Genomic DNA, 26,880 nt, shown 5'->3' on the forward strand with positions numbered 1-26,880 from the left:
GGCTCAAGACCATGGCCTCGGATTTGGAGGCACTGAGCCTCATCCCGACACAATGTTGTGATGTGAAAAAAGTTCATATCACTTGAACTTTTTCATGTTTTCTAACATTGTAGCCATAAACTAGTGAACATAAACTAGTGAATTCAGTTGAGATTTTATGTGATAAAAGTGAAAGAAACACAATCCAAATATATAATTGTTACAAATAATGATTAAAAAAGTGTGACGTATTTGCATGCACCGTCCTTTATTCCTAAGTAAAATTCAGCACAAGCAGGTAATCTTATATTGCAAGACAAAATGGGAAAGTCTTCTATATGTAGATATGAAAAGTTAGTTGGACATCTCAAAGATTTGCAAGTATAATTGCAACAAAAGGGGATTTCACAGAATTTTGTATTAGTTTTATAACAGGAAAAATGTAGTTCTTTAATATTCATGCATGTTTTTGTCAGACGGTGACAAAAGTGAAAAAGAGTTGTGATATAAATGATTTTTTAAGGTAAAATGTGAGGAATGTTTTGTTAGTAAGTTTATTTATAGGATTATTAAAGAGTTTATTTAATCTGGGGGTAAACTCTTCAATCATTATTTAAATCCTTATGGATTTCGGTGCCAGCTCTCATATTTTATTAAACTATATCCTGAAGTGTAAGAGCTTTTAGGTTACTAATAACTTCCTTTTCTCATTTCTGTCCATCTTTTGCTTCCTGTCTTCCAGAAATCAGAGGTTCCGCTGGACTACAACCAGCATGACCCGGAGCAGAAGCAGATCTACCGCTTCGTCAGAACCCTGTTCAGCGCTGCTCAGCTCACTGCTGAATGTGCCATCGTCACACTGGTGAGATTTCTGATCATACTGCAAACATACCCAACTTGTTTCTTAATGTAAAACAAAATCTGGAAAATTACTTCCCCTGGTCTTTGCATTAAACGTGCATTAACCTTTTTTGCAAAGGTTCTCAGGAGGAATTCAGCACAGAGTGAATGAATACTTGCAAAATTATTCAGGCATAAAATTGCATGAGTAAAATAATGTTCTTGTTGCACTGATTTGGTTCTGCAGGTGTACCTGGAGCGACTGCTGACCTACGCAGAGATTGACATCTGTCCTGGAAACTGGAAGAGGATTGTTCTGGGCGCCATTCTGCTCGCCTCAAAGGTCTGGGATGACCAGGCTGTCTGGAACGTCGACTACTGTCAGATCCTCAAGGACATAACCGTGGAAGACATGTGAGTCAACTCTGTCTGCGTTCTTTGGTTCGATTTAAAAGGACCACATTCGAGTGCAAGCTGCACAGAGCATTGTGAGGCTTTAATAGCGAAGAAAACAGAATTTAGGAACAGTTTAGCATAATCAGAAAATAATGACGGGTTTCAAGCTTTCAGTTTTTGGAAGATGTTGCCGATGCAGACTGGATAAGTTGGATGGATGTAAATTAAATTAAGCTAATTAAAAAAAAAAAAAACATATTGGATTTATTTGCATGCAAGAGCAAGCAGTGCAGTATTTTATGTTACTTTAAAGAATCTCATTTTTTTCTGTAAACGTGCAAAACTCACCACAGTTCGAAATCACACCATGTAAAATTAAACAAGTATTCATTGGAACTTTAAATGTGAACAATTTATGTAAAAAAGAGACAAACTAAAGCATAGCTGGAGAGCCGTTCAGATCTGTTTTTCTTACCCCAAAAATATTCTACGTTTAGTAATTCAGGAATAAGATCGAATGTTTTATGTTTCTTATTTTTAACCAGGAATGAACTGGAGCGCCAGTTCCTGGAGCTGCTGCAGTTCAACATCAACGTTCCGTCCAGCGTCTACGCCAAGTACTACTTCGACCTGCGATCGCTGTCAGAGTCCAACAACCTAAGCTTCCCGCTGGAGCCGCTCAGCAGGGAAAAGGCCCAGAAGTTAGAGGTGGGAACGTTTTCATCCAGAAGGAAGCAATGTGTTTTATTATCCTGCTGTAGTTGCTTTAAGGCGGCTTTTGGGGAATTTCTTAAATCTGGTGGGATCAAAGAATAAAAATGTATATTTCTTTAAACAAACATTGTTGCAGTATGTAACCTAAATGTGGCATGTGATGATTATAAGGTAGAGACCATTTTACTTGTCATCAAGTAACATATATTGTTTTCATTGAAGTCTGTTGTAGAAAGAAGAAGCTTTTTTTTCTTATTCTGATGTTTATTATCATTAAACAAAGAGCACAATTAAATTAAACAAAGAAAAGAGGGAGCATTCAGTACTCTTTTATTAGAAGCCGGTGCGCTAAAATCCTTAAAGTCAACCAATCGTTTGGGTTATTTTTGCAGAAGCTGCTCTGACAAGGTGGTTTATTTAAAGAAATGTACTCAGTATAACTTGTTATTTTTATAATATCACAAACACTTTGAATTGTTGTTTCTTGGGGTATGAATGACATGGCGTCTTACACAATAAGACGCCATGTCTCCATGTGAATCTGGTGGGACACGAAGGAGAAAATGTGCAAATAAACCTCTTGGCTTAACTGGTTACATGTTTGCTTTTACTGCATATCTTTAACAGCAGTTTTCTAGAAGCTTCGGAGTTTCAAAATGGGACAAAATTTCATAAAATTTTAGGTATCTTATTAGTTGCGGCAAATTGGACAAAACAAACTATGATTTCAGATTTCTGACTTTTTTATTCACTGGCCCTAATCCTCAGCCGAGGCAAATCATTAAGACAAGAAAAAAATAGATTCTTAGTTACATTTCTACAAAATAACCTCAGTGGCTTAACTATGATGAAATGTGTGTCCTGCTGTACCAAAAACAAAACTCTCCCATCCTTACTGGATTTTTTCCCCTCTTTCCAAAGGCAATTTCCAGACTTTGTGATGACAAATACAAAGACATCCGGCGAGCAGCCAGGAAACGCTCGGCCAGCATGGACAACCTGTGTGGGAGACGATGGGTTCCTGCAATCCTCTCCTAACCACTGATCACCGTCCAGGAGCCTCACGGCACTGACTGGACCACAGACAGCAAACCTTCTGGTTCCTCTGGATCCTCAGTGCAGAACTTGATGGATCTATGTGCAACACTGGAGTTGGAAGATAAAACACCAGAGAAGTTTGTTCCTTAACATGATGCCTTCGCAGTGCCTCGACTTGTCTACTGACTGGGAAGATGCAGGAATTTTGGAGTTTTCTTTCACCTGTGAAAAGACAAACAGCTTTGGATCGAGTTCTGGGTGAGGAGAAGCCTTTCAGGACATGACTGTGAAACATCTGCTCATGTTTCTAGGCTTCTCCTGAATTTGTCTTAAGATAAACGTCTAATATAATATTTTGTTCAGACAACCGTACAAAGAGTATCATTTATTTTGCTCTGCAATTCAAACATTAGCCTAGTATAGAGCTTTTTATTTATTTATTTCCTTTTTATAGTCTTCTAAACAATGAAAGTGGTCTTGAAGGTTTACAGTATTTCTGGAGTACCTCTTAATACTCAGGTAGAACATTAAATATGTCAATTCCCTGTGATGCTCCATATTTTATATATAAGGACGGGAACATTTGGAAGTAGCTCAGACTGTACATAGAAGGTGGCAGGAATGATAAAATTAGTAAAAATGTTCATTCAGACATGAGTGACAGTTTCTTCTTTTGGGTTAAACAATAGCAGGAAAGTTTGTTTTTTTCTAAATAGTGTTTATAACATAAAATCCATATTTTTCCCCCCCAATTATCAGTATTACTATGATCTTGATGTCAGTTTTAACATGTTTTTCACAGTGGACTACAGAACACCTCACTCTTATTGGCTCCATTAAGTATTAGGATTAATCCTTAATGAGAACATAGAGCAGCCGAGAAGTAAAACCATCTTGTCGGGACTCTTTGTGTCCATAAAGATCTTTCTGTTAAACTCTTTTCAGAATAAAAAAAAATTCTAAATCGAGTTATTTTGTGAAATTTTCTCAAAGGATTGATTTTGTGCTGACAGGTCAGCCGATACTTTAAATGTTGAAAAGTTTCTTTAAAGACACAATGCAGGGTTTTTTTGAAGTAGGGCGTTAAGATGGAGAATCATGCGTTCACACTGCAGCATGAAGTGACTCAATTCCGATTTTTTGGCAATTCCGATGTTTTTGCCGGGGCCGTTCACACTGCCAGTAAATGCGACCTGTATGCGTTCTGCAGTGTAAACGGGCAAACGACCTGAAGTGTCCCGCATGCGCACTAGAGGGCGCAATAGCGTCAGCGTTCTCAGTGTTCTGCCAACCGCCATAAAAAGAAGAAGAAGAGCTCAGTGTTTGCGGAAGTAAACATGGAGGCTAACGGTGGAGTTTAGCTTACATATTTGAAGTTGTTATCCGGCCGGAGCAGCATATTAATAATTTAATCCTCATATAGTCCATCATGGTTGATGTTTTTCTTCCCACTTGCGCGTATCAGGACGCAGAATAGTGAGATTTGTTGAGAATCAGTGACGTTCAGTTCGGATGAATGCGGCCTGGACGTTATGGTCGCATTTTAATCGGATACGTATCGGATATGAGAATCCGACCTGTGCTGTTCACACTGCCATGAAAAGATCATATACATGACGCATTACGTAAAAAAAAAAATCGGAATTGGGTCACTTCAGGCTGCAGTGTGAACTCACCCAATAGAGACGCCTAATTTTATCATGGTTCCTCTAAGAGAAAATGTCTACCAGTGAAGTAACCTAAATGTTTTTAGTTGATAATGCAGAGGCATTGTTGTGAATTTTTCAAGCTGTAATATTTCTACATCAGATAATTATGCCGACTGCCTTTGCAGAGCAAAACTTACTGTTGTCACAGACAGCGGAGCAACTTGGTTGCATTTTATCCATGCAAGAATTTATGAGAATTGAATTCCTGTTCCAGAATTTCTGTTAAAAATATTCATAAAGCTCTACATAACCTGACATTTAAAAAAAAAAAGCAAAAATGAACTTTTTACGTAATAGAAAGTTTCATGTAAGAAATGATCAAATTTGTCATTTGGTGATGTCATAAAGTTGAGGAAGATAAACCTCAACAACAAACTGCATAGTAGATGGATCAGAAGCATTTTTTCTAGATTTCTCAAGTTTATTTTTGTTTGTGTTGCTGCAGGCCTCAAATAACCAGTGAAACATAAAAACATCTCTGTAAATCAACTCTAAAGTCCAGATTAAAGGCAGGAGAATGATCAGAAAACATTAGAAGAGGAACAAGAGTTATCTGTTTTTATTTAGTCAGTATTACATGCTACACCTCGTTTCCAGTCTTACATGTGTCTTTGTTCAGTGTCTCTTATCATCTGTTACATTAAAAATAAGTTTTACTGACAGTTAGTGGATCCCTGTTTTTACCGCCGGGTGAGAAAGAGAAATATATATTTTGTTTAAAACCTCAACAAATGGTGCAAACAAAGCTGTTTCCTGTTTTACATGATTAAACAAACAATAAGGATTTTTACAAAAATGAAATAAAACTGTAGCAACCAAAGACTTTTCTTTATCAGATATAATTTAGACCCTTTTGAAGCATCAAATGTATTTTTCCCCAGAATGTTTTCTAAAAACAAACATCTTCATTCTGTTAAATGATCCATTCTATCAGCATTAAGCAACATTTTGTGTTCAATTAGCACAAATATATTGTTTCTTTTGAATTAGTCTGATTACTGAGCTAGAAATGCATTTATTTATTTTATGAATTATCTTTGTACAGTTTATAAAGAGTACAGATTCTCAGAAAAGGTTGTTATAAATTATGGTTTTGTTGATTTGTGTTTTGTAATAAAAGAAGATATTCTTGTTTAGTAACTGTGAGTCATTGATGCTAATTTGTGCATTTTTAACAACTTTAGGATTGCTAGACAGCCTATATTTGTTTTACGAAGCATTTTTCTATTATTTTTTAGTTCACATACATATGCATATTACTTATTATACAGGCAAACAAGTAAAATTGTTGCAATACTTTATTATGGAACAATTTCAAACAATTTGAAGTCTAACATGCTACAAAAAAGTCAAGGTTATTCCAGGGAAGGATGTCCTGTCAACGAGAAAAAAAGAACCCAAAGCTCCATCTCAGACTTTTCAGTCTTAACATGTGAAATGTTGAAGGTCATCATGGGACTATTTTAAAAACATTACTTACATACTCTGCAGTTTTATCTCAAGAGTTGTAATAAAAAAAACATCTCCACTAAAGCCAAGCGAATTCAAGTTGTAATTCAAATTCTTAGTTATCTGAATATGTGTGAAATCACTCCACCAGTAAAGTAATGATTTCCGGAACAAACTGTTAACTTTCAACAACATTTTGTTGTATTGGTTTCTTTACCTGTAAAATATCTGACAGTTGCAGCTCAACCAAAATTCTGTGTTCATTTTTTGTAAATTTTGCAATAAAAAAAACAAACGGTGAAAGAGTCAAATCAGCTAAAGTTAGCTGGCTGAAAATAATAATAAAAAAGATTTAAAGGCGTTCGATAATGAAATGTTTGGTTTGTAGTTTGGAGAGTCTGACAGCACAGCAGCCTCTCTGCTCAGCTGTTGTCTGGATAACCGAATGTCTGCTGCAACAGACACCCTGACCTGACCTTTGACCTTTCACATGACCACCTGAAGACCCCGAGACGGACAGATTCAGGTCAGAAAGGCTCAAATTACACGAAGACTTCTTCCCTGTAGGGTTTATCCTCAGCTTAGCACGAAAGCAGACCTTTGCCTTTTGACTTTTAAACGTCAGAAAGTAATCGACAGAGAATTATTAAAAGGATCACATTACCACCAGTTTATTTATGATGAAGGGTTTTCTTAATTTAGGCATTATTTCATATTGTAAGACACCAGAATTTGCACATAATTTTGTTTTGGTGTGTTTTAATACATATTGCTCTGCAAATTTAAGCAGGTGTTATGATCAGATTCCGACTCAGCCTTCGTACCAAGTACATTTTACTTTTACTTGTTACGTTTTTGGGTAATTTCTTTTTAATTGTACTTGATTAACAACATATCGAAGTAATGATACACTTGAATTCAAATTTAGGCTCATCTACCCACTTCAGTTCTTTTTTACTGTTAGTTCTAATTTCACTTCTTATTACTTTTATTTGCAGAAAGATTGTGGCTTATACTGCCACCTAGTGTCCGGTTAGTCAACAGAGGCTATTAAACTCAGAGTTACTTTTATTTTGAAGCGATTTAAAACAAACGTGTATCAGATAAACAAATTAAACATATAGAAATTTTGTAATGATTACATTTAAAATCAAAGTAATAAAACTGCCGATACAAAGGGGTAAAATAAGGTTGTTGAACTCAAATTTAACCAGTTTAAGCAATCCTACCGTGGACTGGTGAGTGATGACAAAAATAAGTTATATATTTTTAAAAATCCTGATGTGTCAGATATGAAACTCTGAAACCAAGAGCTTCATTTGTGAGTTATGTTCTGGACGTCGATACATCAATCTTCCTCCCAGCTGGAGGTAATCCAACCTGCATCATCCTGAGGTGCAGCAGCGCTCTCTGATGTCATGAGTCAGGGAAGAAGGAGATTGGAAAAATGGAAAGGAAAAAGAACATCAGCAACCAGCAGCACATCAGAGAGGATGTCAAAGGCATCCAGAGTATCGATCCCACAACATGCTCCTCACCTCCGAGGCTGAGAGGTGGGATAAACGGCCGGATGGAGGTCTGGGTGGTCCCTGGTGCCTCCAGCTCACAGGATAAAATCCATTTTGTCTTCCCTTGATGTTCCTGATGGAAGAGTAGCAGTGGGACCAGCAGAGTAATTGAGGAGCGTTGTGTTGATGAATACTGAATAGTTTTCAGTTATTGTGTTAACTGAAGCTGAAGAGTTTCCCTTTAGGGACCGTTTGGCTGCACTGCAGGCAATGATGCTGTATTTGATTTTATTTAAACAGATGAAAAGAGAGTATTTAAGCAGAACCTGTGGGTTTTTTCTCTGCAAATGTTCCTTTCCTGCACCTGAGGGAAAACTAAACTCCAGAATGAACTACTTTTGAAGCTGTTATGACAAATATAAGCTGTTGCACATGTCTAATCAGGACATTTGGCACAGCTTGTATCTGGGAAGCAAAAGAGATAAATAAGGCCGTAACTTTTTATTTGTAGGTACAAAGAGAACTACATAAAATCTGGATTCTCCTCAGTGAATCATATTCATATTTTCCACCAGAAAAGCATCAGTCAGGTGGGTTTTAGTGCAGGACTCAACCAGCTACATTATAATATCAAACAGCTCTTTTTCATTTGCAATCTAACGAAACACTTAAAGATAAGTCTAAAATAAAAACAAGAAATAAACAGGTTTCTTTTACACTGAAAATCAAAATGTCACCATTCCTCCCCTGACATATGAAGTCATACTTGTCCACCTCTTGGTGGCGCTAGCTGCTAAACAAAGATGGTCACTTTATCAAACTGGGTTAAATAATTTGGTGCCACATGCAGGATTTTAATCACTGTCATTTCCTGCTGAGATAAAGTGATTAGTGAGTTATATTTACTCTGTCGTGTTTATTTTAGTACTTTTTTTTCTTACTTTGTGTCTAAGAATTGGAGGGCAAGTAAATAAAAACTTTAACTCTTTTGGCTTACACACGTTACCTCTCTCTCTCTGTAGGTGACATTTTGTTTTAAATGCTTTTATTTGTGAAAAAGTGAGATTTGCAAATCAGTGTTTGTTATTTCCTAAAATGTTTTTTACTTGATTTCCATTTTCATAATCACTTTCATCACTTTGAATTGTCAGTATTTACTCAGATTCTTTCTATTTTTATCAGTCTGCATCATTTCTAAATTTTAAGGACATTTTTGTAAGACTACTTTTTATTTCTACTTGAGTATTTTATTAAAGTAACACTTGGTTATAATTATGATAAATTTGGCTAGCCATGTATTTTAAGCTTTACAATGCAAATTAAGCTCACGAAGTTCCTACAATTTATCCAGTACCAACAAAAATCTGGTTGATTTTACAGCTTGCACCATTGTTATTGTATAGGATTTATTTTATAATACAAAAGATACTTATTATTGTTACTGTTTGTTTTATCAGGACAGGTTTCTCTTGGATCTCAGTGAGACAGTCTGTATAAATAAAGGTAAAATATAATTAAAAAATGAAATATGTAATTGTACGGTCTAGGTTACTGAGCTATGCTTATCTGAATTCATAAAATATGACTTTATTGGAAAAGATTACATTTCTTTTATTAAAAAAAAGATCAACAGCTTGAGATTTTAATAAAATAAAACATTTTAATGAGCTTGAATTAAACAAATACATTGTATATTAGCATATTTTGCACACAAAACATTAATTTAATAATTCCTAACAATGCATTTCCCCTTCCCGGGTCTTCTGGTTCATCCCTTCATGCCTCCAGGCACAAACAAGCAAAGATCTTCTATCATAGCAGGACCTGTCACTTAGGTCTGTTTAAGTTAAACTGCGTTGTAAATCAGCCGTGACGTGACAATAGCAGTCTGTGAAAGCTGAAGACTTCCCACCCAGCTTTGTATACTTTGTGAAATGGTAACGTTCCAGTAGCTATGCGACCTTTAATGGGCCACATAAGCCATTCAGACATGTTAACATGATTTATTGTGAACTAATCGCTGTAGGACATCTAATTAGATCATTACACAGAGACTTCATTCATAAACAGCCTAATTGGAGCTAATGAAGAAGGAGCAGGATTCTCTGGGTTGCACCAACAGGAGCTGGATGGGACGAGCGCCTCCTGAGCTGACAAGTCAACGCTTTGTTTATGTTGGGAGGAGATGGATCAGGCATGACCTCTCAACCCGTTTCCTCTGTGGATTTCTTTTAGACGGGTGGGGGGCTTGAAGAAACATGCTCACGTCGCTGCCACTGGAGAATAGCACACACATGTGCAATGCTGGAAAAGAAAGCAGCATGCCTCGAGTTTAACAAGCGCAGACTGAGCAATTTGTTCTCATTGGAAGGTCCGACCAGCTGCAGTTCCCTGATAAATTCAGGAAGATAGACAGGATCACAAAAACAGACTTTTTCGACGATTTTAAATACCTGCGGCGACTTCACAGTCTTCTCTACTGTGTCTTACAAAATATATATCTTTTTTATTCCTAAAATATGTAACAGCTTTTTAAAAATTGCAATCACAAGTTTTAATGTATTTTGTTGGGATTAAGTGGAATTGCGGTGGACAAATGTAAGTTTATTTAACAAACAAAAGCTCTGAAAAGTGTGGAGTGCATCTGCATTCAGGCTGCCTGAGTTCATTTTTCTCTTTTAGGAAAACATTTTGCTGTAATTAGAGCTGCATTGAAATAGGAGAACATGTGAACATATTTTGTAAGTTTTAACTCAGGCATGAGGTTGTATATTGGTTTGAATTTTCAATAATTCTTACACACACACACATATATATATATATATATGGTGTGGTTCTGGAAGGTGAACTTTCACCCCAGTTTCAAGTCCTTTTCAATGTCTAACAGGTCGTGTATTTATATCCATCCATCTTCCACCTTTCCTGTCTCTGCCAAATTAAAACATCCCCTAAGCATAATGCTGCCAAGGCCATATTTCACAGAGGAGAAGGCGATGAGCAGTTTTAGAGTTTATTATTTATGAAGAGCATCACTACTTAATCTCTGAAGTCTTCACCAAAAAGTTAGTCTTTATATACAGATGGGGATTGATGGCACTTCAGGTTCTTTGTTTAAAAGAGGAGAAAATTATTGATCATTTTCTTTCAACATTAAATCTGTAGATACCTAATAAAACCAGCTGAAGCCTTTACCAAGGCACTGCAGACGCTTCTTTGGTTTTAATGGGAACATTTGATTTGACTAAAATTAAAGACTTGGATTGAATGTAGTCTAATAAAAACCCCAATTATTTCTAAATAAATGTTTGTTTTCAACATCTTAACATCTGTTTTAAACTGAAATTACAGGAACAGAACCAAATTAAACGTTAGAGCATGCAATTTTTTTCCACCTTCAGTTTAAAAAAAACTAACAGAAATACACTTCAGTTTATTACCATTGCACCACAAGGTGGCAGCATAAGTTGATGAAAAGTTTCAACCTCATTAGGTTTATTTATGTTGCTCCATTAAGGCTTTTGAGTTAATCTGAAAACTTTATTTTCTTCACTGAGACGATAAAAACCCCAATCTGATGCGCACTTGTAACCGCTGGACACAAAACGTCTCCAGACCTCAAAGCACCTCTGACTGACAGTGTTTTCCTGCAGAAGTCTAACGGACCACACACTGATCGGGCCGTAATTACCTTTCCATGCAGCACAGAGGGAGTCAGCCGGCCGGTTACAAGCCTGTCCCTCCAGTCTGACATCTTAATTAGAAGCCTGAGGCTCAAAGGGCTACAATGTAAATAATATATCCTATTTGGAGTCATTTAATCGTCTACCTAATGCATCCTTAAATAAGCAAAGCGTATAAGTTTCTTTATTTTTGGAAGCTTTCATTTCACCAAAAGCAATTAAATCTGGACAGCAAGAAATATGTTCCACTGGTATTTGTACACCTGTGTGAAACATGGAAAAAAGCAGGAGATCATTTTACTCCAAAATGTACTTTTTGAATGGAAACAGATGAAGAATTAATAGTAAATATGCATTTAAAAAGAAAACCACCTGCAGTTGTTTTAATCAAATATTTACACCATTACAACAAATTAAAAACAACTCAAGCGTTTTGCAATAAAGCACAAGTAAAAAGATCCATTAAAATCCTTTTTATTTTCAAAATAAAGTTTTCTATCAAAGTGGGAATTATACATATTTACAGTCTTGTGAAATTACATATACAAATATACAAAGTATGTACAGCAATAATTATATAAATACACTCTATACGAGCTGATGCAACCCGTATGAGGCAGTTTTAAGGCATTGAATGGATGGAGAGCGAGATCTCGGCTTGGGGCTGCTTCAAGCGCAGCGCTCTCATTCTGGATGTTTAAGACACAGCGGTTCTTCACAGTAGGAAGAAGAAGAGCCCCAGGTATAACACACAGCCAGGGCCGGCCTGAGGAATAACCAATAGTGGACGCGTCGACAAATGTGGCAGCTTAAAGAAAACCTTTACAGCTAGAAAGTTTTGGTAGCTGTCATAGTTTCAAGTCAAGTTAAAGATTTCTGCTGACTGTCGGAGAGAAAGTGAGTTAGTGAGAGAAATAATGTCTCGTTTTGTCATTGTGGCCAGTGACTAAATCAGAAAGAGCAGCTAATGTTTTCATCTACATGTCTTACTGAGCAGCTTGGTAAATGCACATTTAACCATTTCACTTGCACAATGGAGAATTAATGCAGAACATTATTAAATTATATTGTTTCCAAGACTGCTGATGAACTGGTCTGACTGGCACTCTGAGAAAAAGAAAACCTAAAAACACTCAAGGCTGATCGATGATTTTTACCAATCAAGTGTCTGTATAGATTCTTATTTTACTTTATCCAAATCTGATAAGTTAGGTTTTTATCTGATAAGATTTTTGATTCGGTCTTTGCAGCCTGGTACAATATATAATAAGTAAGATGAATGTAATTAACTGCTGGCTCAGTTAACTGTTAAAACGGCTGTATTTAACGCAAAATGCAAAGAGAAATGAAAACAGAAAAGTCATTCAGCAGAGCTGAAGGATCTCATACAGACATGGATCAGTCCTGCACATTAATGCCATCAGCTGCATGCAGAGGTAGAGTGATTGTATGAGTCTAAGCAGACTTTTAAATTACGACTATTAACATAAAATCAGCCAACTGAAGATGTGACAACTTACCCAACCCAAATTGAACTGTTAAATTTCAGAAACATTTAAAGGTCATGATTTATAAACAGTAAGAGCATTAAAAAAAAAAAAGAAGTTAATACTTTACCCCCCTGCTTAGTCTGCTTATGCCTCTGGCCGGCTCCGGATGTATGCATTCATTTAATCCCAGATAAGACTCTGCATTCTTCAGGGCAGGTACATTGTTCTGCTGCTGCTGACAGGCTCATTATTTAAAGAGAAGCCATTAGGCGCTCATTAATGTGCTAATTACAACACGCTGATGGACAATCCGACACAATTAGTCAGAGCCCCGCCCCCAAAGTTAAACCCGTACGTCATTTGGATAAGGCAAAGGAGCACGTGTTCAAACTGGTCTCAGAACTTTTTAATAACATAAGGGCCAATCCGTCATCTTGGAGTCTCAGTTTTTAATAATTTATCTAATAAAAAATATTCCAAAGAGCGGCTTTTTACAGTTTTAGGGCACCCTCAGCAGCCGCGCTCAGACCCGGGACAGAGGCATTTGTTTGGGGCAGGACACTGAGCTGGCCGTCCCGGATCTCCAGGTCAGTCCGGTACTCACGTCGCTGTACATGGATCCCGCTGACGCTTTGCTCCCCCAGCAGCAGCGCGTGCAAAAAGTCCGCCAGGACTCCAGGGTCTTCCCTGACCAGATCCAGGCCCCTGAGGTGATCCCCACCAGGAGACACATGAAGTACTTCAGCATGAACACGGCATAGTCCGGCCTCTGCCTGCTGCGGTCCGTTACGCACGTACAGTTATGCGTAATCTCCCACGTCTGCCTGTTGTGCTGCTCGTAAAAGTAGCATGCCACTATGACGGTGGCCGGGAATGTGTAAAGAACCGTGAAAACGCCAATCCGGATCATAAGGCGCTCCAGTTTGTCAGTCTTGGTGCCGCCTTGCTTTATAACGCTCCGGATGCGGAAAAGGGAGACGAACCCGGCCAGGAGGAACATGGTGCCGATGAAGAGGTAGATGACCAGCGGGGCAAGCACAAACCCCCGCAGGTTATCCAGGTTCTGGTTCCCCACGTAGCAGATCCCAGCCACAGAGTCCCCGTCCACCGAGCTGAGCGCCAGAACCGTTATGGACTTCAGGCTGGGGATGAGCCAGGCGGCCAGGTGGAAGTACTGAGAGTAGCTGGCGATCGCCTCGTTCCCCCACTTCATACCTGCCGCCAGGAACCAGGTGAGGGACAGAATCACCCACCAGATGGAGCTGGCCATGCCGAAGAAGTAGATGAGCAGGAAGACGATGGTGCAGAGCGCAGGACCCGTGGTCTCATAGTGGATGTGCTCTGCGCCGCTCTCCCTGCTGCAAGCCACTTCCTCATGTCCGGCGATCAGCCTGACGATATATCCCACCGACACGAACATGTAGCAGGCAGAGAGGAAGATGATGGGTCGCTCCGGGTACTTGAACCTCTCCATGTCTATGAGGAAAGTTGCCACTGTTGCAAAAGTTGAGATGAAGCAGAGGACGGACCACAATCCGATCCAGAACGCCGTGAAAGTCCGCTCCTCCTGGGTGAAGTAAGGGTTGTGGCACGGCATGGCGCAATTGGTGATCTGTCCGGTCTTGACGCGGTTGTGCAGCGGGTGGCCCTCCGCGGTCACGGGCACCATGGGCGCGCGGCAGAAGCAGCCCGTCTCGCAGGGAGACGCGGCAGGTTTGTGTTTCCCGGGGAAGCCTCGGCCGTAGCCGCTCTTCTTCTTGTTGTACGGCTTCAGCGGCCGGTTGGTCGGCTTGGCCAGCACGGGAGATGCGGTGGTGGTCTGGCTCCGGTTGTAGTCCATGCACAGGGTGTCCTGGTTGCCCTGCTCGGGCAGCAGGTCGCACCTCATCCGGTCCGGCCATGGGAAGCCGTACTGGCTCATGAGCGGCGCGCAGCCAGCCTTGGCCCGCTCACACACGCTCCTGCACGGCGGCAGCGGCTTCTTATAGTCCTCCAGACAGATCGGCGTGTACATGCTGCAGAGGAAGAAGCGCAGGTCCGGGGAGCACTTTATCTCCACCAGCGGCCAGAACTGGTGCACCTCCAGCCCGGCTTCGTCCTGGGTGTCGTGGTTGAACTGGTTGGGCATGTAGGTGAAGTTGTACCCGATTCCTTTGCACAGAGGGACGGATATCTCCTGGCACTGGAGCTCCTTGGCCGCCTTGCAGCGCGTTGAGTGCAGGATGAGGAGTAACAGGACGCACCAACCCGGGACGCGCACCTCCATCGTTGCCTTTTGTGCGCAATCAGTCCAGGACAAAACTGACAGAAAACTTGCGCTCTGCAAGGGAGTCCGGTTAATCCAGAAAGTCTGTCAAACTCATACTAAATTATGTGGACTTTTCAGTCCACATAAACCCAAAAGGAAAACGTTGCTGTCGCGTAATCCGGAGATCCTGCCTGCCTCCTCGCTCTCCTTTGTGTCAGTGCTCGCCGTGTCTGTGCATGCATGCTCTGTGGCTGACAGGCGGGCTGCATTTTATATGAGGAGAAAGAGGACACTCCCCCCGGAGGGACAGGAAGGGAGTTCAAGTCAATCAGGAGTTCCTTCTGTAGGTGTTTGCTCAAAATGTTCACCCTGGAGGAAAGGGTTACGATCACTTTGTCCTTGTTTACGTTACGCAAAACGCTTTACAAGAAGTCTCTCTCTCTCTCTCTCTCTCTCTCTCTCTCTCTCTCTCTCTCTCTCTCTCTCTCTGTCTCTCTCTGTGTGTGTGTGTGTGGTGATTGTTTGGGAAGAGCGTTGTGGGTTACAATAGATACATTATGAAGGAATGCAGTTAGGCATCCCAATTGTTCGTGGTGAACTAACAGGTCAACTGACGGAGCTTTTTAGGTCAGCAGAACGCAACAATGAGGACATGAGAGCACAAAACGAGACCAGCGCTGCTGACATATGAAGGCGGTTCACATCGTTTTTATAAATTATAAACAAAATGGATGTACTTATTGTCCAAGGTGTTCAGACTCTTGCAGAAAAAAAGGAAAAAAAAACTGTATAGATATTTACAAGAAAAAATTACTTGTACTTTTAATTTAATCTGTTGTATATAATTAGATTTTAAATTTCCTTAATGAGAGCAAAGCGGAATCTAAAGCCAAATGTCTTGTTTGTGTTTGTGCAAATTTAGAAAAAAACTTGATTCTGATCATTTACTTATTTAGTTGTCATAAATATATACTAGCTACTGAAGTTAGTTTGGGACTAAAACATAACACGACTGTTTATTAACTGTGAGTCTGCAAATATTCATGGAAAATCTTCAATAGTTGACAATAACTTTTACTATTTCTGAAAAAAAAACTTCTTTAAAATGTACAAAGTCAATCAGTGAACTCCCCATCGAAAGACTATAACGATAATTTTTTTTATATAAGATTCCTGTAATCAAAATACAATAATTCAATCATTGAGTTTATTCACATTCCAACCACAAACTTCAAGAGATTTGAATAAAGTTTATGTGGATCACTTGTGAAGTGGAGGGAAAAGGACACATGTTTTTTTATATTTTATGTTTAAATTTGACTAAATTAGCCCTCTCTGTTATGACACTGCTAAATAAAACCCAGTGCAGCCAACTGCTTTCAGTAGGGTTCACATGTGTCTCATTTAATCCCAGTATGAATCCAGCTGTTCTGTGAAACCTTCTGAGATTTGTTAGAGAACATTAGTGAACAAACAGCATCATGAAACCCAAAGAGCACAGCAGACAGGGTGGTTTAAAGCAGGGTTATAAAACAATATCCTAAGGTCTAAACATCTCACAAAACCGCAAAACTAAAACCATGAACACTAATAAACCTGACAGATCAGGCAGTAAAAGCCTTCATCAGAGAAGCAGCCTAGAGGAGCAGCGGTGAGCCTTAACCTGGTGGTGTAAAACACGAAGACGTTGTGGGAACCTGCAGATATTTCATTGTGAGTCTCCCAGAGGAGGGTGTGACTTTGTGCATTGTGTAAAAGCAGGTGGACTAACCAACCGCTCTGCCTTTCGCCAACCAGAAAACATTTGCAAGCTAATTTTTTATGCAGCCACCAACCCCCCCTAAGCTTTAATTTGTCGATAAGTTTGACAGAAGCCAATTTATTCATCGTCTGTCAGAAAGTGGTTTTGAAAACTGCAAGGGAACAATGATGCTGTCCGTCACTCGCCCTCCAGGGGAGGCGGAGACTTCCTGCCTCCTTTGGATGCCTGACAATGTGAAAATGTACATGTAGCCTTGGAGTTGGATGTATGTGTGAAAGAATGAGACAATGTGTCTACATGCTCATGTGTATGGCTGCTTGTCAGAAGCTGGAATAAACAGAGAATGTGAGTGCGTGTGTGTGTGTGTGAAGCGAGGTTACTACGGGCTTGTTAGCCCACAGCAGGGGGTCGACTTGCTCTAAAGAGAGGGGGGCTGTTTGTCTTAACGCTGCTGCCAACGTTTTACTCAGCGCATGCTGGGTCGGCGATTACCACGTCACACCAACAGCCTAACAAACAGGACTCTCTGTATGTGTGTGTATGTGTAAACAGTTTCAGAGCTCAGCCCAAAGGAAATAAGCTAACATAGGCAGATACAGCATTGTGATTGCACTAATTAAAGTCATTCACACTTATTATTGGATTTAGCAGCTTCAAATGGAGCTGAGACAGTTTGGTAGACAGGCAGAATGTTTCCAATCCACAGGTTTTATCAGAACTAATTAGCCCCCAAACTCCAGCGTTTGTAGAAGGGTGTGTGTTTTAGCTCGGTTTGGCATCTCATACGGGGTGAAGTTGGTGACGAAAAAAGACTAATTCAAGATTCAAGATAACCTCTTGACACTCTTCCTATGATGAATATTTGTGAAAAAAGTTTGGTCAGAAATGAAAAACTTTCAATATTTATGAAAGACTGATGGGAAAATATCTTGTGAATTTGTGCAGATTTTTGGAGTTTATCAACCAATGCCAAGATGTGGATGTACCGTGATAGACTGTTAATTTTTCCAGACCACCCACTGTAGAAATATCAACTAAAAACAACAGGAAATTATGCAGCTTATACTAAAAAACGGCTTAAATGAGCCAGAGGACTCCAGAAAATTGAATCTGGAAAAGTATTAAAATTTGAATCAAAAGTTTGGAAGTATTTCACAAGACGGCAAAACGGATCTTTGGCTTCCTCAAGCCTGGACTTAAACATGTGACGATTAAATCTGTCAGTGGAAGACAGACATTGTAGATGATTTCATTCATGTCTGATGGAAATGGCAGCAGTGACACAGTGGGGATTCAGGCCATGCTGGTTCACAGTCAGCACTGAAGTGTCTCATTATCAGTTCTCCTGTTGCCTCTTCAGCTGCAAAAACGTTCTGCTGGTGTCCGAGGGACAGGAATGTCTCAAACCCTGAAGATTTTTGTTGTAAAAAGAAATAAATTAAACAATCTTTTTCCTCTCCCATTAGTTGTTTGGTCAGGTTACTTCTAAATAATCATCACAAATCCACAGTAAAGTCTTAGAACTGCATCCAAATTCTACTTGTGTGAACAAATTTTATAGAAAAAGTGCCAGTTTAGTATCTCAGACAGTTTTTACAACAAAAAAAACTGAAAAACAGAAACTTTTTAAAAGAATAGTGCAACTTCAGTGCTTCTGACTGGTAATGAAACTATAAATTCAAGCAGAGCTCTCCAGTCTTTTAGTTTGCAGCTGCTGGTGTAAGAAGCTGAGCCAACTCTCTTCCAGGTCCTGATCGGCTTTCCTCATCACCCTCTCAAGCTTTCATTAAGTTGGGTCTGCAGAAGCTCAGCTCACATAAACATTACAATCTGGATCCATGTGGATTTTCTCCTTGCATGATGAGAGGATCATGAGAAAAAAAGCTCTGCCAGTGGGATGGCAAGATGTTGCTGTTGTACCAACCTTCCAGATCTGTCAGGTTCTGGTTCCGCTCTGCATCCAGAACCAGAACCAAACATGGAGAAGCTAATAGCAATCAGCTTTTATGCACCACAAATCTGGAAGAAACTTCCAGGAAACTGCAGCTGAAACTCTGAGCTCCTTTAAATCAAGGCTGAAAACCAACCAGTTCAGTTTCTTTTGATTGATAAAATATCTGCAACATTAATCAACATTTTGATTTTGGCATTTGACAAACATAATATTTATTGGTTGTTTCATCGCTGATGACTGCATGATGTTCTTTTTGCACATTGAACTGCTTGTTGCTGAAATGTGCTTTACAAATTAACTTGACTTAAAATAAACAAAAAAAAACATTGATTTTTAAGGGCGTAAAGTGAACTAAAAGGTCGACATGGATGCCTTTGCTTGATGAAGGAGGGCAGTTTAACAGAAAACAGCAATGACGATGTCCGGTTTGAATTTTTGGAATTGCAACTCAGTGCTTCAGAACATAAACAGTTTTTAAACCAGTTTATCTGGAGATGTTTAACCATGAAGAACATCAGTACATGCAGAAATGTTTTGTGTCTGATGCGTCTTTAACTCCAGCTGAGCGGTAGGATCCAGGTGAAAGTCATAGGAACCACCTCCCATCATGGCCGGCTCAGAATGAGCATCAGTTACACCAATCGCTGTCTGTCGGACTGGAACCCGTATTGATTAACAAGCCTGATAGACTCGGTGGCCCCAGCCACCAACTGTTGGCTACGCCTCCTGCCTTCTGTGTGCAGCGGGGACGGCGGGTTTAGGGTTACGCGCTGGCCCCCTGCATACCAAATTTAAAAGGGTGGAAATGGAATTACTGCATCTGCTTAGAAGTCGATTTCTGCATTCTGCAGGCTGGCCGACCCGGTCCACCATACAGGCTCTGCTCTCGCGCTTTCCCACCCGATCTTTCTCCAGATTCTCCCAGGGCTCTCAGTGTTCCTGATGCCAAAGGGGGGAAAAGTGGGTGTGTGGGGGTGTTTCTTACAGAGTCACTGAGGCATGCTGTGAAACTCTGAAATGTTTTTCTTTGTATCCTTCTCATGGAAAGTTTGGCCGTCTCACAAACTCACAGCCATTGTTTCTCTGCTAATATTTCTAATGTTTAATATTCATTAATGCTGACTTTTGCTACTATTGTGGCTGAAGGCTTTGTGAGTCCCAGTGCAGTCTAAAGTAGTCTGTAGAGAATGAGGGGGTAGTTTTAGGAGAACAGGTCTGTAGAAAGTCTATGATGACATTTTAGGTTAAAAACTACCTGAAAAACTGAAAAAAAAAAGCTTTTTTTGGCAAGCGCTGACTTAGGCCATTATTTTAGCAAAGTGACGATGAAAAATGTTTCAAAGTGGAGGCATATGTTGTTACTGTAGGGTGAGAAACCTCATCTGATAACTTTAATGACCTCCCCAAACCTCTTCTGAAGACCCATCCATCCATTTTCTTACACCCTTGTCCCTTAATGGGGTTGGGAGGGTTGCTGGTGCCCATCTCCAGCTAACGTTCCGGGCGAGAGGCGGGGTCACCCTGGACAGGTCAACACAGAAAGACAGACAGGACACACAACCATGCACACACACACACACACACCAAGGGAGAATTTAGAGAAACCAATTAACCTGAGAGTCATGTGTTTGGACTGTGGGAGGAAACCCGATGAAAACCACGCATGCACAGGGAGATCATGCAAACTCCATGCANTGCACAGGGAGAACATGCAAACTCCATGCAGAAAGACCGGGGCCGGGAATTGAACCCAGAACCTTCTTACTGCAAGGCAACAGCTCTACCAACTGCGCCACCGTGCAGCCCTCTTCTGAAGACCTTGAGGCCTAAATAAGTTTAACACTCCAACGCCTGAATAAGACGCTGATCAGATGCCACCTTGGCTGAATTATATATTTAATGTAACTGTTCACATCCCTTGCTTCCATAATTTTTAGCAACTTATCACTTGATCAATCTTATTTATGCATGATTTTAATTTAATTTCTTATTTAAGGAAAATATTACTATTGGAAAAATAGTTTTTTTTTGACATTAGCAGAATTTATACAAAGGTTGTGGAAGCACAAACATTGTTTTATGTTCTTTCATTTGTGAAAATGTTTAAAAACATGTAGCCTACCTTTTTCCTTTTTCTTAGAAATAATGCTTAGAAGTAATGTGTTCATCCATCACACAGTTTGTTGGCGCAAAGCGACGGATTGTGGAACAGTTTGTGTTCAAACTTTTCAAGCCGCCGTACATGTGAGTTAGTTGTTATGGATTTTTTTTACCTTTCTGGACCAGCCAATGAAAGAGAATTTGTTGATGACACTCCTGTCTCGTACAGTTTGTTGTCTTTTTAACTTCTTAGTAAATCATAGAGGAGTGGAAGTCTCTAATTATCCAGCCATGACCGGCGGAAATTTGAGTTCCTGCTCCCTTCTGCTGCTCCTGGCCAGTGATGGATGGAGGATTTCTTCCTTCCTACCACAGGTTGGATTCCTCGGCATGCCTCTCTCCGGCATGTTTACTTAAAAGGCAGGCTACAAATCAGCCTGAGGTGGGTTGTTAGGCTTTAAGCAGTCACCCTTAACACACACACACGCACGCACACACGCTCTGATTGTGTGCGTGCACCGACAGTGTGTGTATTGTGTCGGCTCACCTTCCCTCCGTTCATTAACCAGAGCAAACACTGACACAAATCCCTCCCATCCAATCAGTCTACCGCCGGGCTGGGCTGTGACAGCTCGGTCTGTGTTAACCAACCCCTGAAACCAAACACACACACTGATAGGAAGTTAATAGATAAATGCCAGGAGGTGTAAAACTAAAAATTGGCTTAAAAACACAGAGGATCCCAAACACAAACAGGAAGCTAAGGTTTTGCTTTGTCCTCTTGCTTAATTTTACTGTGTGACTGTTTGAAATCCAGTAAAAATGCTGAGAAACATTCAGTTAATATCAGACACTTTGTAATTTAACAGGAAAAACAATAAAGTCGTTACCTTTAATCAAAACGTCCCAGTAAGTCTGATTGGCCCTAAACAGTAAAAAAGACATTGAAAAATCTTTAGTTGCAGTCATGTAAAAAAAAAATCTGGACACAAAAAGATTCAGGTTTTTATTATGTTTTTGCAAATAATGTCTAGTCTAATATTTTATCCACAGAAAAAAGTCATTGAATCAAATTGCCTTGCTTTATTTATTAATTAAAAATTATTTAGAGCTAACCTGCTGCTGTTGCTGGTTTAAGTTTCATGATCTGGTGTTTTATACTGATATGTCTAACAACAAAAGTCAGATTAAAATCAATTTGTTTTTGATAGATGGAGATGGGTCGTGATAAAAATATAAAGCTCTAACTCATATTTAGTTAATATTTTTTATCTGAAGATTTGATTTTACATCCTACTTCCATTAACTGTGCTTGTAAACTCAATTTGACTGGTTGACTTTGAAGAGTTAAGACAAAATCACCAACTGGCTTCACTTACTCTCAGTGCATCATAGTGAACAATGATTAGATTATATGAAATACTTAAAAACCAAGTGTTGCAAATTGGGAACAGAACATTCCTAAGAGTTGACGCATAATCAAACCGAAATGCACACGGCTTCTTTTCGCACCTGAAAGTCCAGGTTTGAAAACACAAACTGTAAAATAATTGAATCTGTTAAAAGAAGAAAACAGACAAAACAGAGACGTTTTCTGATATTTACTCAATGTGACCCAAGATTAGGCATAAATGCAACAAATTTGTTCTCATGCAAAAATTTGTGTCTACTTTGCCAGTTTTTTATTTACTCCTGTTTGCAGTCATCTAAGCAAAATAGCAGCAATCAGCATTCTTTTCCCACTTTAATTTTGTTGCATGTAATAAAACCTGCATGAGGTCATTTCTGCAAATCGTAGTTATTTGTGTGAAACCACAACCTTCGTCCCCTTCTTGCTATGTTGCAATTAAAGGTAATGAAGCAATAAACTCTGAGTCAGTTGTGGAGGTTACATTGTAACGTTTACTCCCTGGGATGTTTTTCACAAGTTTCACTCTATCTCTTGCACTTCTGACTCACAGTTTCAGGAGGTTTGGTTTCATTTTATGACCTTGGACTGCAATAAGCAGCTCTCATGATGGAGATGTCATTGATGTAAACTCGGGAAGCGACAGTGATTGTCTGTGAATTTCACTATGTTTTTATGCAAAGCTATTGAACTTATGGCTCCTTTGATGAAATAACCAAAATAACTCCAGAAACAGGGCTGCACAGTGGCGCAGTTGGTAGAGCTGTTGCCTTGCAGCAAGAAGGTTCTGGGTTCGATTCTCAGCCCTGGTCTTTCTGCATGGAGTTTGCATGTTCTCCCTGTGCATGGTGGGTTTTCTCCGGGTTCTCCGGTTTCCTCCCACAGTCCAAAAACATGACTGTCAGGTTAATTGGCCTCTCCAAATTGTCCCTAGGTGTGAGTGTGTGTGTGCATGGTTGTTTGTCCTTTGTGTCTCTGTGTTGCCCTGCGACAGACTGGCGACCTGTCCAGGGTGACCCCGCCTCTCGGCACCAGCAACCCTCCTGACCCCACTAAGGGACAAGGGTGTAAGAAAATGGATGGATGGACTCCAGAAACAATTCCTGTTCTATTCCTGACTGTAAAAAAACTGACAGAATAAACATTTGTCAATGTCCTGCAGGAACACCCAGTAAAAGTTTGAGATGCCCCTCCTACATCGTTTTCCTGCCCAGAGCAGTTAGGGGAAGCAGGTGAGGTCATCATGACAAGTGAAATACTAAAACTGATAAGAGAAACTCAGTTTGTCCACTTGACTGTCTTATAAATCTGTCTTTTATATGATTAAGACATTTTTATGCTGGATTTGTGCTGCAAAACTAATTTAAAAGATTTTTAAACAACATTTTTAGATTACGATCAAAATTAAAATAGAAGTTTCTATTTTGGGGTCCCAGATTTATACATTTGACTCCAGATGAGTCATGAACTGTATTTCACATTTACGTGGCATTAAATGGGTTGGAAACTTCACCAAACATTCATCTTCGCATTGCAGCTAAGCAGCTAAATCTTCCTCTCATCTGCCTGGAAACATTTCTCCCAAAGGTGTTTGGTCTGGTCATGTAGCAAGCTGAAAATTGACCACTTAATCAGAGATTTGCACGCATGTCATGGTCCAAAACCAAAATTATTTGGGAAAAGGCAGTGGGTGGCAACAGGTGGCTTCTGAATGCAATTCTGACCTAATTTTTTGAAAGACACGTTATTTCTAGCAACAATATGGACAAAATAATAACTGATTATTTTTACAGTTTAGAAGTAAACAAAAGTTTCGTCCCATTGTCACAAATAAAAACCATCTCCAGGATCTAAAAATGACCAAAGTAATTACAACATTTAGAAATATAATTATTTACAGATTTAGCTTCCAAAGTAGCTTAAAGTAAAAACTGAATTGATAGAACTTGTGATTTACAAGAATCCAACATAAATAGCTATAAAAACACATCGAGTCTGTTAGCCAACATAAAAGTTCACACATTTAAATGAGATGGAGTGAATCATCTTTCTTCATTTTAAATAACTGGTTTGTTTTGGTTCTTCTGGCAGAAGTTTTATGCTTTACAGCTGCAGGAAATATTCGCTCTCAGTATGAAAACAAACATCTGGGATTTTCTTTATTAGAGTGACTTATTATGACAATTTTGGAGACCAGAGCCTCAGTAAAAGGTGAGACAGTAAATAAATAATTTAAAAGTATTTATGGAGAAATTTTGACCACTTGTTTCTTCCTTCTACCACCTTGTAATCCCTTCATATGGTGGTTTATATGCAGTATGCATGTTAGCTGGTCTGTTACTTACAGGCCTTCTAAAACTGCGACTTGTTCCTGTGGCGTCATTAAGGCTCCTGGGCGACAGCGGCCTGTTCTTAATTAGCGACCACTGGAAACAGGCACTGGCGTGTTTATAATTACGGGCTTTCTTCAGTGACGATGACGTCTTCTTAGAGGTAAACACGGTCACTCGCCTGGCTCTGGCCCTGCACAGAGCTGAGGATTCATAAAGAGGTTTGACGACAGCTTCGCGGCTCTGCTGGCTCTGAGGCGCTGGCCGTGTTTTACGAGCGGCTCGCAGCTCAGAAGGAGCCTGTCAGCGAGGCAGAAACGGTGACGGGGTGAGAGATGCTGAACTGAAAGCCATTAGTGTTCCATTAGCAGTGGGAACGAGAGGTGACAGCCGCTATTTTAAACAAATCAACTCTGTAGCTGATTGTGCAGTATGTAATTATCCAAATAAAAGCTGTTTTTTGAGTAGTTAAAAGGCTTTAAATTAATAATGTGTCTCTCTTAACACTTAGAGCACGGCCATTTCTGCAACCCCCACCTGTCCTCATGCTTTAGCTTTAATAGCTGAAACTATAACTTCATTATTCTGATTAATAATAATGGACAAATCTGGATGAACCAAGAGTTTGGTAGATCTCAATTTGATGCAATAAATACAGCAATTTAGTCCATTTAACTGGCCCCAAAATGCCAAAACATATCAGTTTTTGGAAATCATGTTAAACATTCATACCTCATGTGTCTAAAGGTTACGGTTCTTAGCAACATATTTTACATTTTGCACTCAGAAATGATCCTCCTCTCTGTGCTGCTGATCTGAACTTTGATCAAACTTTTCCAGCTCTGCCTCTCATTTGTAAGCAGCATGAATGCAGCAGGGGATGAATTAGCAGCAACAGCATCATGCCGTATGGATTCAATCGATCGTGGTGATCAGAGATTACACGTACGTTTCGCATCATGTCAGCTTGACAAAGTGCTGAGTGGGTGACAGGGATTTGTGCCTGCAGACTAATGAATGCTGCAACTATAAGCAGTAATCCTATTAACGCTGATTGTGTTTGGTCTGATTCAAATAAGTTACTTCATTCTGCCCTAATGAGCATAAACCACTTGGAGAGATCTTTTAAAGCGTTTTGAGGAGTTCAGGAACTTTTTTTTGCATTCATATGTCTGTTTTATACAACAGTGTTAGGCCACTGCAGGTGGGAAAAAAGGAAGGATACATTTCCACCAAAAACACTTAGAAATGTCCTAGAAAAAATGTTAACATTTGAGTTTCAAAAGTCAAAAATTTGCAAGAAAAAGGAATTACCAAGTTTCCATGACGACCTTTGGATGCTACTTTCCAAATGGTTGTTTCTGAGTGATATAAGAAAAACCTTTTTATTACCTGGTGGAGGATTTGAACAGCTGCTGGCCTGTTTCTCTTCTGAAGACCCTGAAAACCTGGACAGACTTCATGTCATCATTAAAGCCTTAAAAATGTTAATAAACTTTTGATGAACTCAGAAAACTAGAAATTAATAACCAGTGGGTTTTTTTTTTTTAGCAGGATTACCATCCAAACAGTTTTTACTGTGATCATAATGACGCACTACAAGATTTACCAAGTTTCTAATTTTCTCAAAGCGACAACTGCTGCGAGAAATTTATCTGAGCAATTCCTGTCTACATTTTCACTTGTTGATTGAGTCTTTCACATTTTGGAGAACCAGTTTCCTTGAAACATTAAAGCCAAAGGTGTAAATGTTAGAAACAGAGATGAGTTGTACAGCATCCCTGTGTTGGCTGGGTCATGCCCTCTACTTCTCAGGCAGGTTTCCCCTCATCCTTGTAGAGCCCCGCTTCTCCTTTCTTCTTCTTCCTTTTCTTTATGCTGCTTCACAACCTGTCAGATTGGAATACCTGAAGCAGTGAGGCTGGAAAAGCCATTTGAGATGGTTATCAGATGAGGTGCAGTTTCCTCTTAAAATAACGTGCATGCAGTTTCTTATTCTGACTGCTTGTCTTTCTCACCTGGAGGGTAAATTAGAATCGTTTTACTCATTTAGTAAAAATGTGACAAACATCCACTTTTCTGCAGACGGGTTAATAAACTCTGGAAAACGTCCCACGCATGCAGGCACACATCTGCACATCTGTCCAAACTGTCAGCCAAGCAGATACTCAGAGTTTCTCTTACTGTACACAAATGTTCCTGCATAATATTTACCCATGTGAGCCCGTTAAGCATAATTTTACACCGCATTAAGTCATACCTTGTGTGTGGGCAT

At 39.7% G+C, this 26,880-nt stretch overlaps 2 protein-coding genes across 2 annotated transcripts in view; one reads left to right on the forward strand and one right to left on the reverse strand.

Annotated features, from left to right (window-relative positions):
* Nucleotides 1-4,142, forward strand: part of LOC103479951 (cyclin-Y-like) — a 17,658-nt gene extending 13,516 nt beyond the window's left edge. Inside the window, exons 5-8 of the mRNA XM_017309902.1 lie at nt 677-841; nt 1,067-1,233; nt 1,761-1,923; nt 2,851-4,142. Coding sequence (XP_017165391.1) covers nt 677-841; nt 1,067-1,233; nt 1,761-1,923; nt 2,851-2,967 — 612 coding nt within the window. The 3' untranslated portion in view covers nt 2,968-4,142. The remainder of the gene's footprint in view (nt 1-676; nt 842-1,066; nt 1,234-1,760; nt 1,924-2,850) is intronic.
* A 7,628-nt stretch (nt 4,143-11,770) lies between these two features.
* On the reverse strand, nt 11,771-15,399 carry LOC103479948 (frizzled-8-like). Its single transcript, XM_008434666.2, has one exon. The coding sequence runs from the start codon at nt 15,067-15,069 to the stop codon at nt 13,327-13,329; it is 1,743 nt and encodes a 580-aa protein (XP_008432888.1). The 5' UTR covers nt 15,070-15,399; the 3' UTR covers nt 11,771-13,326.
* Between the last annotated feature and the right edge of the window lie 11,481 nt (nt 15,400-26,880).

This window comes from Poecilia reticulata, linkage group LG17 (assembly GCF_000633615.1).
Source record: "Poecilia reticulata strain Guanapo linkage group LG17, Guppy_female_1.0+MT, whole genome shotgun sequence".
In the NCBI taxonomy this organism is placed as follows: Eukaryota; Metazoa; Chordata; class Actinopteri; order Cyprinodontiformes; family Poeciliidae; genus Poecilia; species Poecilia reticulata.